This window comes from Mesocricetus auratus, unplaced genomic scaffold (assembly GCF_017639785.1).
Source record: "Mesocricetus auratus isolate SY011 unplaced genomic scaffold, BCM_Maur_2.0 Super-Scaffold_100051, whole genome shotgun sequence".
Taxonomy (NCBI): domain Eukaryota; kingdom Metazoa; phylum Chordata; class Mammalia; order Rodentia; family Cricetidae; genus Mesocricetus; species Mesocricetus auratus.
The window spans coordinates 1175067-1190543 of NW_024429228.1; the positions used below are offsets into that span (position 1 = coordinate 1175067).

The following is a 15477-nucleotide window of genomic DNA, read 5'->3' on the forward strand; positions in this document are numbered from 1 at the left end:
GTGCTTTTACCTGTTCACACATTACCTATTGTGGGGTCAATAAAGAACCCAGAGTGGGCCTAGCTCAGCCACGAACCCAAACTCACACACATACAATGGTAGTAATAAGTAAAGGTTTAAAATAAAGAACGAATAGTGGGGTGTTCATGGCTAGTTTACATCCTCATGTGTAATGGTAATGTATTTACGAAGCGGTATCTATCGCAGCAGTCTTGAAACGAAGACAGAGGTCCAGCCTGTCTTTTCAGCACAAATTCAGAGTTTGCGCCCTTTTCTAGTATTATCCCATTAACTGGACTTGTCCTCGTTATGTTGTTACTATTTTTAGGTGACCCTGCTGTCCCTCAGCTAAAGTGTTCAGGTGCAGTGCAGTACGCAGGAGTCTGGACCCGGAGTTCTGACCCAGTGATCGTCAGTAGCCACTGTGGAGTGACTACCTTATGATACTGAATGACGCTTGCTTCCCTTCCCTTTCTCCTTCTTTGTATATAATACCAAAAGTAAGGCCTGTCTAACAACGGTCAGGAGCACCATTGGGAACGTAATAACTTCTCAGTGAGCATTAATAGTTGACATGATCTTCCATACAAAGGAATGCAGACCTAGCTCATGTTCCAAGATATGCTTTCTAAATCTTACAGAAAATTGATTTGTCCTTAATAGTTCTGAGTATGTAATCTCAATTACTTCATTTAAAGGTTAAGGTCTGGATTTTCAAGATAGGGAGCTTTCTATAAATGTTTATAGCTAAGCAGACCTTTTCATAATGTATGAAAACCTACAAATTAAGGAGGGAATGGTAAGGCCTTGTTGGGGAAGTCTTATGCTAATAAAGCACTGTCTGGCCAATAAGAATCTAGATAGGTGGGGCTAGGAATCCAGGAGGATTCTGGGTAGGAGAAACACAGGAGAGTCAACATGTAACGCCGGGTAGGAGCCCGGAAACTTCTCCGGTAAGAGACATACTTAGATTAACAATTATGGGGTAATTACTTAAAGCAGAGCTAGCCAGTAAGAGACAAGCAAGGCCAACAGCTTCATAATTAATATAGCCTCCTGTGTGTTTATTTGGGATATTGCGGATCTAGAACCAGGCGGGCGGAAGGCTCCACTCAAGGAAAGCTTCTCTTAACAAGGCCTCTTTTAATAAGGACTGTCAACTCTCTTAACAGCTGGCCTTACAGTTCAGTAGTTTTGGTGTTAAGCTTCTCCTGCAAAGAATGAACAATGCCTAAAGCTCTGGGAGATTACTCTAACAACTAACCTAACATGTATTCTAGAAGTGTCAGAAGTGAGCTTGGGGCAAGTTGGGCTTATCAGCGCTTATTTGATCTACCAGCAAATCAGTGAAGGGGGCAGCACTGGTCAGGTTCAGAGAACACCTGCCAAGCAGCAGAGCGGAAAGCTAAGTAGAATTAGCATCTGATTGGTTCTATTTAAGCATTAACCTCCCTTTAGTATGGAGGGAAGACGCATTGGTCCTGTTTGGGGGTGATGTGACAAGTTGGCCCTCTGAGGTTGGCTGAAACTTGACTTGTTGTTACTAAAATGCAGACATGAGTTAGGTTTCCATTTGAATACGTTACAGTGTGCAGAAAAGAAGAGACGGTGCCTGTTGTATGCCTTGTGTGCATACATCTGTGTGAGAGTGCCAGATCCCCAGTAACTGGAGTTACAGCTCTGAAATGCCATGTGGGTGCTGGGAATTGAACCTGGGTCCTCTAGAAGACCAGTGAATGCTCTTCACTGCTGAACCTTCTCTTCAGCCCCAATGATTTGATTATTTAAACATACCCCTGTGAAAAACAAGGATTAAAAATATGGCTGTGAATATCATGCACCTGATTTTTTTTCTTCATTCTTCTCTCATACAGTATATCCCGTACACAGCCTTCCATCCCTCCACCCTCCCAGCCCCATCCCACCTCCACTCTCCCGCAGATCCACTGCTCCTCTGTTTCCCTTCAAAAAAGAGCAGGCTCCTCAGGGATATCAACTGAATACAGCATATAAGATGCAGTAAGACCAGGCACATAAACTCAATATCAAGGGTAGATGAGGCAATCCAGTAGGAGGAAAAGGGTCCCAAGAGCAGGCAAAAGAGTCAAAGACATTCATTCCCCCACTGTTAGGAGTCCCACAAAACTCCAAGATAAGCTGAGTGGTAGTGGTGAATGTCTTTATTCCCAGCACTTGGGAAGCAGAGGCAAGTGGATCTCTGTGAGCTAAAAGCCAATGTCGTCTACAGAGTGAGTTCCAGGATATCCAGGACTACACAGAGGAAAGGTGTCTCAAACAAACAAACTAACTAACTAACTAACTAACAACCACTGCATAGACAGAGGATCTAGCACAGACCCATGCAGGCTCTATGATTGTCATTTCAATCTGAGCCCCTATGAGTCTGTGGGCCGTGTTCTTGTGGTGTCCTCCACCCCCCTGGCTCCTACAGTCCTTCCTCCCTCCCTTTTCTGTGGGGTTCCCCAAACTCTGCCTAAGGTGTGACTATGGATCTATGCATCTGCTCCCTTCAGTTGCTGGAGGAAGCCTCTCTGGTGAGATTGGGCTAGGCACCCATCTATGGGTGTAGCAGAACATCGTTAGGAATCATTTTATTGACTCGCCACTCCTTTGGCCAGTCATGTTTGGTTTTATCCTAGGTGTGGGGGGGGGCATCCAGCTTCCAGTTCCTGACCATCCAGTGTGGGGCATGAGCTTCCTCTCCTGGTGTGGGCCTCAAGTTAGACCAGCATTGGATGGCCACTCTCATAAGCTCTGAACTATGTTACCCCAGCACATCTTTCAGCCAGAACAGATTGTAGGGTGAACATTTTGTGGCTGGGTTGGTGTTCCAGTTTCTCCCCCTGGAAGTCTTGCCTGGTTTTGGAAGACAGCTGGTTCAGGCTTAGCACCCCCATTACTAGGAGTCCTCACTAGAATCAGCCTCACAGATTCCAGGAAGCTTCCACAGTACTGGATTTCCATTATCTTCCCCCAAATGCCCCCTAATTCCAGTCTTCTCTCCCTGTAGTCTCTACCTCCATCCCCTCCCTCCCCCACCGGACCTCTCCCGTTCCCTTCCCCACCTGCCCACAGTCCACCCACATAGTCTATTCTGTTTCCCCTTCCCAAGGTAATCTGTCCATCCTCCTTGCTACTTAGCCTGTCTGGGTCTGTGGATTGTATCGATCACGCACATGATTTGTCTTCTCCCTGTAGATAATGCTCACTTCCCTTTGTGCGTCACATGGTGTGTTGTTCAATGACTACCAGATAACATAAATTACTGACTTTGGAACGCCTTTTGAGCAAATGTACAACATAAAACTGTATCAATATTTCTAACCATCGACTGAGAGAAGACTACTCATGACATATGGTACCATTCTTACTGGTTCAAATTATTTTAACAACATGTAATAAACTACAAGTTCTTTTGTTGCAGAAGGTATGCTTCTTGCTGCTTTGGGTTATCATTTTTTATGCCCTTAGACTACTTATATTTTAAAAATTCTGTTCCGAGATTCAGCAATACATTATTAGTTTATGTGTCTCTCTGGATACATTTAAATCTCATGATGTTAATGAATCTATAATTCTCAGGACTTAGCAGAACTCCCATGGAGAGTTTACTACAAACCTACAAATGTTTATGAGGATGTGTCTTAAGAAATGGGCTAAGAATATGTAATCTAAACACCGTTCTTCATCATCTGAAGCTAAATTCTCCTTCCTGCTGGTGGGTTTGTACTCATCTTCCATAAGGGAGGCAGAGTATGGTCAGGCACTGCTATTAATGTCTTATGACTAAAGGGATGAATTTTGGGATGAAATTCTTGTTGTCGTTCTAAAGCATCATTGTTTCCAAATTCTGTTTCACCCTTCTTTTCCCTTGATTAAGTAGCAACTATAAACTCAAGGGTTGATACTAACTGGGAAAAATTAGAGAAAAAGGTTCAACATCAGTCCCTCTGAACTTCAGCTTTGTGGGAAGCTCATCCAGCCTTGTTATTCTTAGTGCCTCTTTTAAAGTTCCCTCCCTCCAGTAAGCAGCAGGCCCAGAGATTATTGTAAATATGTGGTGCCAAAGTCTGTTACAGTATTCAGTAAATTCCCATCTATATGTTTCTGCATATAAATTTTAAATTTAAAATACTAACACATTTCTTATAATGAAAAAATGTCAGAAACTCATCTTAAGTCACCAATTTAAAAGCAAGAATTCTATGTGTTGAACACAGAAAATAATTTGTGAAGAAATGTTTAAAATTACCCTTTAGAATCCTATGTTCTAGACCAGGAATGTGGCTTAGTGGATAAGAATGCTGGGTCTGTAAGCATGAGGGCCTGAGTTTGAATCCCCAGCACCCATGTTGAAAAGCTGGGCATGGCGCTGTAGTCAGGTTTTTCTTTGGGCCACCAGTTCACAAAAAACATGACACAGAGAAAGCTTGGCCAACCGCTTAGGCTTGTTTCTAACTAGCTCTTAGAACTTAAATCAACCCACTTCTGTTAACTTACTTTCTGCCTCATGGCATTATTGCCTCATCTGTGGAGTGCCCATCCTGCTTGCTCTGTGTCTCCTGGTGTCTCCACCCTTCTTCTTCCCAGCATCCTCTGTGCCTAGAAATCCTGCCTAGCTATTGGCCATTCAGCTTTTTATTAAACCATTCACAGTGGCACGTCTTCACACAGGGTAAAGGGATATTCTACAGCAGCTGCTCTTATGTATAGCCCCAAGCATAGGGTGGTGCTGGATTTTAAGAGTCAGTTGCACCGAAACAACCCTCATCTCAAGTAATGTGGAGAGACGAATAGAAGAACTCCGTCAGGGGCCTGCTGTGACGTATGCATGTGCACAGGTGTAGACACACACATATAAAAAACAAACAACACTGTCACGTTCTTACCATCCTCTATAGCTAAGAAAATATGACATTAATGAAAGCCATGTGAACTCTACGGGGACAGAATAATTCAATACAGCTCTGTTTCAGCAAATGAAAGACTTCTAATAACATAGGAAGGCAGATCCTTCCTTCTGAGGCTCGAGTGGAGATGGCAGAGGAATAGTTAGGTCCAGTGCCAAACTGCTTGGGTTGTTTACTGTAAGTGGGACCCTGTTTGCTTTCAACAAAATAGACGTGGTAACAATCTAACTTGCTAGGGTACTATTTAGTATTAAATAAAATTTTATAGTGTACATATGCTCATATATGTGTCATAAATTTAATGTAAATGTATATCACTATTTTAGCATGTACAAAATGCTTTCTAAATATTGGGTATCACTTTATTGTATAGCATGTAGATTTTAAATGTATTATCTGCTATATCAGAAGTTTTCCAATTTAAAATTATAATTAAGGACTTTTATTGCTAAACATTTTTTGTGTTGTTGTTGGTGGTGTTTTTTTTTTTTTTCCTCAAGACAGGGTTTCTCTGTATTGCTTTGTTGACTGTTCTGGAACTAGCTCTTGTAGGCCAGGCTGGCCTCGAACTTACCGAGATCTGCCTGCCTCTGTCTCTTGAGTGCTGGGATTACAGGCATGCTAAACATTTCAGAAGTCATCTTATTATAAATTAAGAACAGGGGCTTGAGAGATGACTCACAGGTTAAGAGCATTGACACTGCTCTTCCAGAGATCCTGAGTTCAACCCCAGCAACCACATGGTAGCTCACAACCATCAATAATGAGATCTGATACCCTCTGCTGGCTGGAGACAAGCATGCAGACAAAACTCTGTTACATAATACATAAATAAATAAATCATTTTTAAAAATAAAATAAATTGAGATCATTGTACTAAGTTAGTAAGGTCATATTGCCATTTCATTCTTCATTCCTGATAAATCTATTTCATCACTATAGCAGCCTATATAATTTTATCTTAATAAGATTGATGGGAAGTAAATACAAAACCAATTTATATTAATTATTATTTTAGTAAACATATTGGTTCATGCCTTTTGTTGTTATTGTGTTGGTTGCTATTAATAATGTAATTTGTGTTCAAGTTATTGTTAACATACAATCTGCTTTTAGTAAAGGAATACTTTTCTTTTTCCTTCTCATTTTAGTTAAGAGTCCTAGCTAGCATAAGACAGCATCTAGTCATAAGTATCCAAAGTGTTCTGGGTGGCCCAGAACCTGCTATGTAGACTAGGATGGCCTTGAATGCACAGAAGTCCATTTGCCTCTGCCTCCCAAATGCTGAGACTAAAGATGTGTGTCACTATACCCAGTTTTCAAAACACTTTTTTTCGTTTTGATCAGGTCTGCTCATGACAACTATAAAAAGATATCATTAGATTCATATGTGCTTTCCTGTGAATATTATTATAAAATATATTTGTGGATTTTATGTAGGATTTAACTACCGTATGAAAGACATTCAGCTTGAAAAACCTTTTCTTAGTTCAGTTGTGTTAGTAAACAGTGATCAATTCTGATTTTACATGAACTACGAAAGACACCAAACCTGAACATCTTTTTTGTTGGCCTTGTTCTGAAAACTAATTTGAGGAAAGGTTAATAATAAGCTTTCATTACCTTTTGATTTCTAACTTAAATACCCTCTGATATAATTAATTTCTAAGTAATTAGACTAATACAAAAGGGTCTTAAAACACCAAACAGATAAGGGAAGGGGATTAACTGTCTTGATGGCATATTCATATAATAGCTATTTATTGGTCAACATGTTTAAACTTTTAAATTGAGAGAATTACAATAATTGTTTTGTTGCAAAGCAGTGGTCAGAAGTAATGGAAGAACCCTGGAATGCTGAAATGATAGGTCATTATTAAATTGTGCCGTTTGGTTTTTTGTTTGTTTGTTTTTTTTTTCAAGACAGCATTTCTCTGGCTGTCCTGGAACTCGCTCTGTAGACCAGGCTGGCCTCGAACTCACAGAGATCCGCCTGCCTCTGCCTCCCGAGTGCTGGTTTTAAAGGCGTGCACCACCATTGCATGGTGCCTTTTGTTTCTTTATTGGTAATATTCCTTAGATTAGAAGTTCCCGTTTTAATTGTCTGAATAGATAATCAATTTGATAATGTTAATTTGCTTGACAAATTATTATTCTTTTCTGTTTTTCAATGAAGAAAACACAGAAGCTTCCAAAGTAGGTAAGAGAAGTCACACAGAAACCATGATAAAGGGAAACTTTAGGGCAGATGTTGTGAGGAAATTAGTTATAATTTCAATGCATTATAAACCACTGAGGACTATCACAAGATATTCTCTTTAGTGAGAAGAAAGTTCAATAGTTTTTCTTGTCCTTATTTTCAGTAAAAGTTACCAAAGCCTTGACCAGTTGTCAGCAGAAGTTAGCCTTTCTCAGGCCTCACTGGATCCCAGCCATTCCCAAGAAGGAGATGGGAAACAAGAGTCGTTCAATTTCATCGGTGAAGGTAAGTGTGCTGGCTAGTTTTACCTTGGCTTGACACACACTAAAGTCATGTGAGAGGAGAGAAGGCAATTGAGAAAATGCCTGGGTTTTTGGTTGTCTTACTCTTTTACTCTTTGTTCTTCTGACTCTTTGAGGAGCCACTGCCCAGCCTCCTAGTAAATCACACTTGGAGTCTTACTCTTTCTTATAAATACCCTGCCTTAGCTTGGCTGCTTTTCTTAAATTCAATTATCCTGACTACCTTTGGCTCTGGGCTTTTTCCTTGTCCTCTGTGTCTCTTACTTCCACTCTTCTCTGTGACTGCCTGGGTGTCCAGGGGGCTGGCCCCTGCCGTCCTCCTCTCCTTGTTCGATCCTGTTCCTTCCCCCTTCGCAGATCTCTCCTCCTCTTACTCTCCCTGCCTGCCAGCCCTGCCTATCATTTCTCCTGCCCCACTATGGGCCCTTCAGCTCTCTGCTAGACGTCAGGTGTTTTACACAGGCAAAGAATCACAGCTTCACAGTTAGACAAGTGAAACATAAAAGAATGCAACGCATATTTGCATCATTAGACAAGTGATCCACAGCCTAAACAAATGTAACACACCTTAAAACTATGTTCCACAACATGCCTCCAACAGTTTGGGCTGTAGGCAAACCCATGGGGCATTTTCTTAATTAGTGACTGATAGAGGAGGGCCCAGGCATGGTGGGTGGTGCCATCGCTAGGCTGCTGGTCCTGGGTTCTATAAGAAGGTGGGTTGAGCAAGCCAGGAAGCAGCTCCCCTCTGTGGCCTCTGCATCAGCTCAGGCCTCTGGGCTCCTGCCCTGTTTTGAGTTCCTGCCCTGACTTCCTTTAAGGATGAACTAGGTTGTGGGAGGGTAAGCCAAGCAAACCCTTACCTCCCAAAGTGCTCTTAGCATGGTGTTTCCTTTCATCACAGCAAAAGTCACCCTAACAAAGACAGGAAGGAAATGGCTTTGGCATTTGTGAGTAGTTTAGCATATCTGGTCTTAAGAACAAAGTGTTCTGTAGTCCACACCGCCCTTAAGTCTATAATCCTTTTGACTCTGCCTCTTGATTGCACACATGTCCCACACATATGCAAATAAATAATCATTGAGTGTAATTAAAACGTATTTATTTATTTATTTATTTATATTTTATTTTCCAGTTTAAATTTAGATAAGAAACGAGGTTGCTTCACAAGTCAGTTCCAGGTCCCTCTCCCATTCCCTCCCCTCCTCCTGGGCCCTCCCCCAAACACCCCCCCCCCCCCGTTATCCCCTCATTCCCCCAGGGAGGGTGAGGCCCTCCATGGGGGTGTCCATAGTCTGTCATTTCATATAGGGCAGGGCCTAGACCCTTCCCCAAGAGTTCAGGGTGAGAGTGCACCTCACATTGTTCTATGGGAGTCCAAAGTCCGTGTGTATACTTGGGATGGGTACTGATCTGCTGCCCAAGGCTCAATAGATTCCCTAGGCCTCTTCACTGACACCCAGATTCAGGGGGTCTTGATCAGTCCCATGCTGGCTTCCCAGGCTGATGCCTGGGATTCAAGAGTTAACCTTTGTCTGGTCAGCTGTTTCTGGGGGTTAAACCAGCCCAGTCTTAATCCCTTTGGTCATCAGTCCTCCCTCTCTGTTACTGGCTTTCTTGAGTTCAGCTCAGTACTTAACCAAGGGAGTCTGCCTCTTCTTCGATCAGCCACTGAATGAAGTTTCTGTTTCCCAGACTCTCTGGCCATGGGATTGTAGGCTGGCACTCCCCAGATCTATGTCTAAAATCCATATATGAGAGAGTACATGCCATGTTTCTCTTTTTGTGACTGGGTTACCTCACTCAGGATGGTTTCTTCTAGTGTCATCCATTTGCCTGCGAATCTCATGATTCCATTATTTTTTTCTGCTGAATAGTACTCCATTGTGTAGATGTACCACATTTTCTCTATCCACTCTTCGGGTGAGGGACATCTAGGTTGCTTCCAAGTTCTGGCTATTACAAATAAAGCTGCTATGAACGTAGTGGAACAGACATCTTTGTTGTATGAATGGGCATCTTTTGGATATATGCCTAAGAGTGGAGTTGCTGGGTCTTGTGGTAGGTTTATTCCCATTTTTCTGAGGAATCTCCATACTGCTTTCCAAAGTGGCTGAACCAGTTGGCACTCCCACCAGCAATGGAGGAGTGTCCCCCTTTCACCACATCCTCTCCAGCATAAATTGTCATTGGTGTTTTTGATTTTAGCCATTCTGACAGGAGTGAGATGGTATCTCAGAGTTGTTTTGATTTGCATTTCCCTGATGGCTAAGGATGTTGAGCACTTTCTCAAGTGCCTCTCAGCCATTTTAGACTCCTCTATTGAAAACTCTCTATTTAGTTCTGCAGCCCACTTTTTAATAGGGTCCTTTGGTGTTTTGGAGACTTGCTTCTTGAGTTCTTTGTAAATTTTGGAGATTAACCCTCTGTCAGATGTGGGGTTAGTGAATATTTTTTCCCATTCTGTGGGCTGCCTTTTTGTCTTGCTGACTGTGTCCTTTGCCTTACAGAAGCTTCTCAGTTTCAGTAGGTCCCATTTATTAATTGTTGATTTTTAATAAACTGTGTTCGCTGACAATTGCATACATGTTTTAATGCATTTTGGTTACCCCTTCAGCCTCTCATTTCCCTCCCATACCTACAGGCCCCTCCTCTTCCTCACAGACCTTGCTCTCATAGTCTTTACTTTTGTTTGTTTTGTGTTTCACAGAGTTTACCTAGGGCTGTCTGTATGACCCTGTGTTTATAACTATCCATCAGGGCCTCCTGTGCTCCCCAGGGCCTGTACAAGTGGACATTATGCCTCCTGCTCTTCTCCCAGAATCCACTATGCTGTCAGTAGATCGGTGTAGGGCCCTGTGAGCTTCCTCCTTCCCATGGCTGACACCTGGGAGGCCCTAGCTTGTGTGGATCCAGTGCCAGCAAGGTCTCATGCTTGCTTAGACCGCGTGGTGTTGAGGAGGTGGCATTTCACAGGCCTTCTCTCTGCCTTCTGGTTCTTACATACCACCTGCTCCCGCTTCTGTAAATGTTACTGGAGCCTAAGTGGTAGAAGTGTCTGAGTCAGGGCTCAGCCCTTCACTGTTTTTTATTCTCACATTTGCAGTCACAGATCTCTGCATTACTTCCATTCACCGTAAGGAAAGTTGCTCTCATTAAGCCTGAGAGTAGCTTTGTTAGTCTGTCCTGAATAGGTTACATATGGTTAAAAAAAATAGGTGTATAAGTATTTCATGATTTGGCTAAATTTACTTCTAAGTGTGTCATTCTTTTGGATTATATTATCAAATTATTTTCTCAGTTTTTTCCATATTTTTAATTGTTTCTTTTCGATTTTAAGCATACATTTTTACCCCCTTTCCCTGTCTACCTGTAAAAAAGAATAAAATGAACTTCATAGTATTCTCAAATTTTTATTCTATCTATCTATCTATCTATCTACCTATCTATCTATCTACCTATCTATCTATCTACCTATCTATCTATCTACCTATCTATCTATCTATCATCTATCTGTCATTTATTTGGTTTTTTGAGACAGGGTTTCTCTGTGTAGTCCTAGCTGTCCTGGAACTCTGTAGACCAGGCTGGCCTCAAACTCACAGCGATCCACCAGCTTCTCCCTCCCTAGTGCTGGGATTAAAGGCGTGTGCCACCACCACCTGGCTTTTATTTTAATTTTTTTCTTAAGACAGGCTGCTGAAAACTTACCATGTCATTCAGGCTAGTCATGAATGCTTAATTCTAGAACTTTTTCATGTTCAGCTCTTCATTAGGCATGTTTAGTGGAAAGTGAGAGCCAACTCCTGAAAGTTGGCTTTTCACACACTGTGTGACACAGACACAGACACACAGACACACACACAAACAAACACACGAGAAATTAAAAACCATATACATGATATATTTTTATAATTATATAATTAAATATATGTATTTAAATATGTTATCTGTAACTAAAATTTTATATACTCTATCATATATTATAATATGTAAATATATTTTATATAAGTCTAATTTATATATAACTGATGTAAATTTAATTGCATATAATTAAAATATAGGTAAGTTTATATATATAATATATGTAATTAAAAACTCAGACCCCAAATGCACAGGAGATACTGAGTAAGCAGTCAACAGGTGAGTGTTGTCTGATCAGGATAAGTCTGTTTCTAGTGCCCTTAACTTAAGTATGAGGTTCCCATATTCTCTCTGGCTTGGCCACAGTTAGCGTTATTTAGTTGAGAATTCTTTTTTTGTTACTGCATGACCGAGTGTGAATATATCTTCCAAAAAAGGTGGAGGGACATGGTGGTACCCACCTTTGATCCCTGCATTTGTGAAGCAGAGGTAGGAGGATCACTGTGAGTTTGAGGCCAGCCTGGTCTACACAGTGAGATCCAGGATAGCGAGGGTGACATAAAGAGACACAGAAAGTAAGTAAACAAAAGGCAACTGTTCCATATTTGCTCTAGAATACATTATCTCCAACATCAATTCTAAGAAGTCTTAAGAGAAGCACAAGTACTCTCATGCTTTTAAAGGCGATGGTAAACGGCCGAAAGGTGACCTGTGTTTACCGAGTGGGTTACGTCTTGACTCCCTTAGAAGCTATGGGAGTTTCTCATTGGTTTATGGTCTCACTGTGTGATTTTATCTTACTTCCAGGTAAAGAAGATACCCCCTCACTGCTGGGTCTGTGCGGGTCACTAACCTCAGTGGCAAGCTACAAGTCCCTCACGAGCCTAAAATCCAATGACTGCCTTGCAAGTCCCACAGCTGAGATGACAAGCTCAGGCCGGACTCCATCCTGAAAGACTGCGGAGAAACCAGAGTTTCCGTGCTGTGAATATTCAGTTTCCATAAGTTTGACTGCTGGGGAAATTTTATATTATTCTGTGACACTTCGTTGTTTGGGGATTTCAGCCCAGACCATGTAAAGTCTGAGGGAAATGCATAATAGTCTGCTATTTTTCTTTTTTAAAATCTTACATTTGTCATTGAAGATGTTTGAAATTGAAATGGCTTTAAAGAAATCTTACAAAGATTGTCTGAATCCATTGTAAACTGTACAAAGTCATTACTCAACTGATTTTTATATATTTGTTTAAATTCATCTTGGTGTGCGGAGGCTGGGCTCAGGTTTTATTCAAGACTTAAAATTAGTGTTTTCTTTCACCCCTTTAAATTTGCACAGAAGACAACTAATTTAACTAAGTATTTCCTAAGTCCCAGTGTCCGTGTGATATGTTTGTACAGGAGAAGGCTCTCAGCCACAGTGGCACAATGACTCTTAGTTTTTCTTTTATCATGTATCATTTGGTACCAACTTTTAGCACTTCACAATTTTGTAGCTATGTACCTTTTTAGGCATTTGCTGACTTAATTTGTAAGGTATGTAGGAAAAGCATTTTATATCTAAGAAAATGAATACATTTCTTAGACGTACTTTCTCGGGATTTTCTTTGAAAATTATCAATTTTAAAATGTTATCAGGTGTGCCTGAGAAGTTGGAAACATTCCAAAATGCAGAACAGATGTTGGAAAGGTGATGTTTACATCAGAAATTTGGAGTTGAATTAAGGATTTGAGAGGTTCTTAAATGAAGAACTCATGAGTGACCAGCATGCCTGACTGAGTATGTCTAAGCTACAATGCTCTCTCTCCCCCGTGTACAATTAATTCTCTCTTGAATGTGTCACACTGTTTACCATTATACGTCGACCTCATTTTGAAAACTGATCTTAGTGTTTAAAAATCTTATACATCTATGAGAAACGTGGTTTTTTTTTAACGGCCTGTGTTTCCAAATCTTTTTGCGGTTCTTGAAACAGCTACACATGTCCCTAAAAATTCCACCATTTTGAAAATGTATGAAGTTTATTTTCGATAATGAGTGATATGAGGAAAACAAGTGTGCCAAAGAAGTTATCTATGTTGTTTACACGAAGACATCACAAAACTTACTGGGAACTTCATGAGGTGTTTCTGTTTGTTAATTTTTATATTTAAACCTAGCAGCTGTGACACGGAGGAAGCTGTTCCTCCTATAAGATGGTGTGTCCAAAGTGTAGGGGTTGGAGGTTCTGGGCAACGCCTGGAGCTTAGGCTCATGATGTGGGATACGAAGTAATTAGTGATGTGCCCAGTCTTACAGGGAGGCTGTATACAGATAGTCACTTCAGGGGCAAGGGAGGCCGGAAGCTCATGACAGACTTCGCCTTGGATGTGTTAGAACATGCTGAGAGCTTTCCTTCCGTAGCTGAAGGCTTTAATGCTTGTACAAATGCATACATTCTTGGAGAATAGCACCCTTAGCTGCTCTGAATAGCCTACGCTGCATTAAGAACACAGGTGTCCAAAGCCACTTTTAATTCACGTGAGGTACAGAGAATGAGGACCTCGGGTCTGAGGGAGGGGAGGAGGAAATAGATGGTCAGGAGAACTTGGGGACTTTTAGGCTAGTCAAGGGCACGCCTCCACCTTCCTGAGAACTAGCAAAATATTTAATGCTTTATCATCCTGATCTGCTCTCACCTGACATTAATGATTCTTTCATAAATTAAGACCTTGTAAGATCTTTTCATACATTTTTATAAAGTAGAAGGGAATACAAGATTCCCTCATTGGTAACACGTTTTCAGATTTGCCTGACGGAAACGCCAGTTTGTGCACGCAGCCCTGCTGCAAACCACAGACTGAGGCATGACATCTGAGGATCCTGGCTTGCCCTCCATTCTTGGAGTTCTTGGTATAAAATTCATCTGCAACTATGAAATCCGGGTTTCTGTAGTTCACTTCAAACCAGAGGCAGTTTATAAATGTTTGCATGAATAAACGGTGTGGGTCTCAATCTTTAATTTTCAGTGATAGTCTTTATTTTTCAGAACCCCACAAAGAAAGCTGAATTATGTCTCTTTCCATGTGTATTTTGTTTGTTCAGTGACAGTCTTTATTTTTCAGAACCCCACAAAGAATGCTGAATTATGTCTCTTTCCATGTGTATTTTGTTGCCTTGATGTACTATATTTGTTGCATGTATATTAAATTTTTTTAATAATACAGTTATCGTCTTGTCCCTTGACAAAAAAATAATCATCTGATTCAAGTGTTTGCTGAAGTTCTGTTTAAGCAAATATAGTGAATAATGGGGATTATTTATTCCTAAAATACCAATGAATGTGATTTGAAGAAATCCTTTTATTCAAGTCAAATTATATATGTTCTTTTAAAAGTATTATTTATAGGCCACATGACATTTTGAGAATTATTGACTACATATAGGACAGTGGTCCCATATAATATGAAGCTGACAGAAATTCTGACATGCTGTAAATTTATTATAATTCAAGCAGTAAAGGATGGGGGAACATAAGGAAAGTTAAATCAATCAGAAGCTGACAGGCAAAACCCTAGTTAAAATTATAGTCATAGTTCTGAAAATCCGTTGACATATTGTCATCTTGTGGCCATGTGATGTAATTGCAATTTGGATTTGCCTGCTCTAGTAAAGACAAGGTAAAAATTTACTGAATATGGGACAGATTTCTCCTTTATCTTCCTCAAGGGCATTTCTTGGAACTTTCCGGAAGTTTCAGGACATTGCCCATGATGTATAATGGACCTAGGGATTCCTACCAAAGGATTCTTCTCATCACAATATGCATGATCTACATGAGTGCATTTCCTGCCGCCCCCCCACACACACACACATTGTAACATGACTAAGGCAAGGCAGAAAGAAGCTGACTATTTTCTTTTCTGACAAACTCTGCCCTAACAGTGTCTAAGCTTTTTCTTGTAACAGGCAGCAGGCAGTGACCCCCCCCATTCTAATTATGTGCTTTAGCAATCTAGCAAAGGGTTCTTTCTGTAATACGAATTTTAAATCAAGTATGATAATCACTATGGAAATCTGTTTCACCGGAACGCTAAAACCAGTAAATTAAAAGTAAGTTGAATATCACTGCATATATTCATTATATGTAATAATGAGTTTCATTGTTACAGTGATCTGTAGATTTTAATATAGATCTCCTGC

General features: G+C 40.7%; 1 protein-coding gene across 3 annotated transcripts in view; it reads left to right on the plus strand.

Moving 5' to 3' along the window:
- Rundc3b (RUN domain containing 3B) overlaps positions 1-14498 on the plus strand; it is a 144196-nt gene extending 129698 nt beyond the window's left edge. For all 3 annotated transcript variants that reach the window (XM_040735829.1, XM_040735828.1, XM_040735830.1), the window contains 2 exons: positions 7295-7416; positions 12105-14498. In XM_040735829.1, the coding sequence (XP_040591763.1) occupies positions 7295-7416; positions 12105-12250 (268 nt within the window). In that variant the 3' untranslated portion in view covers positions 12251-14498. The remainder of the gene's footprint in view (positions 1-7294; positions 7417-12104) is intronic.
- Positions 14499-15477: the final 979 nt, after the last annotated feature.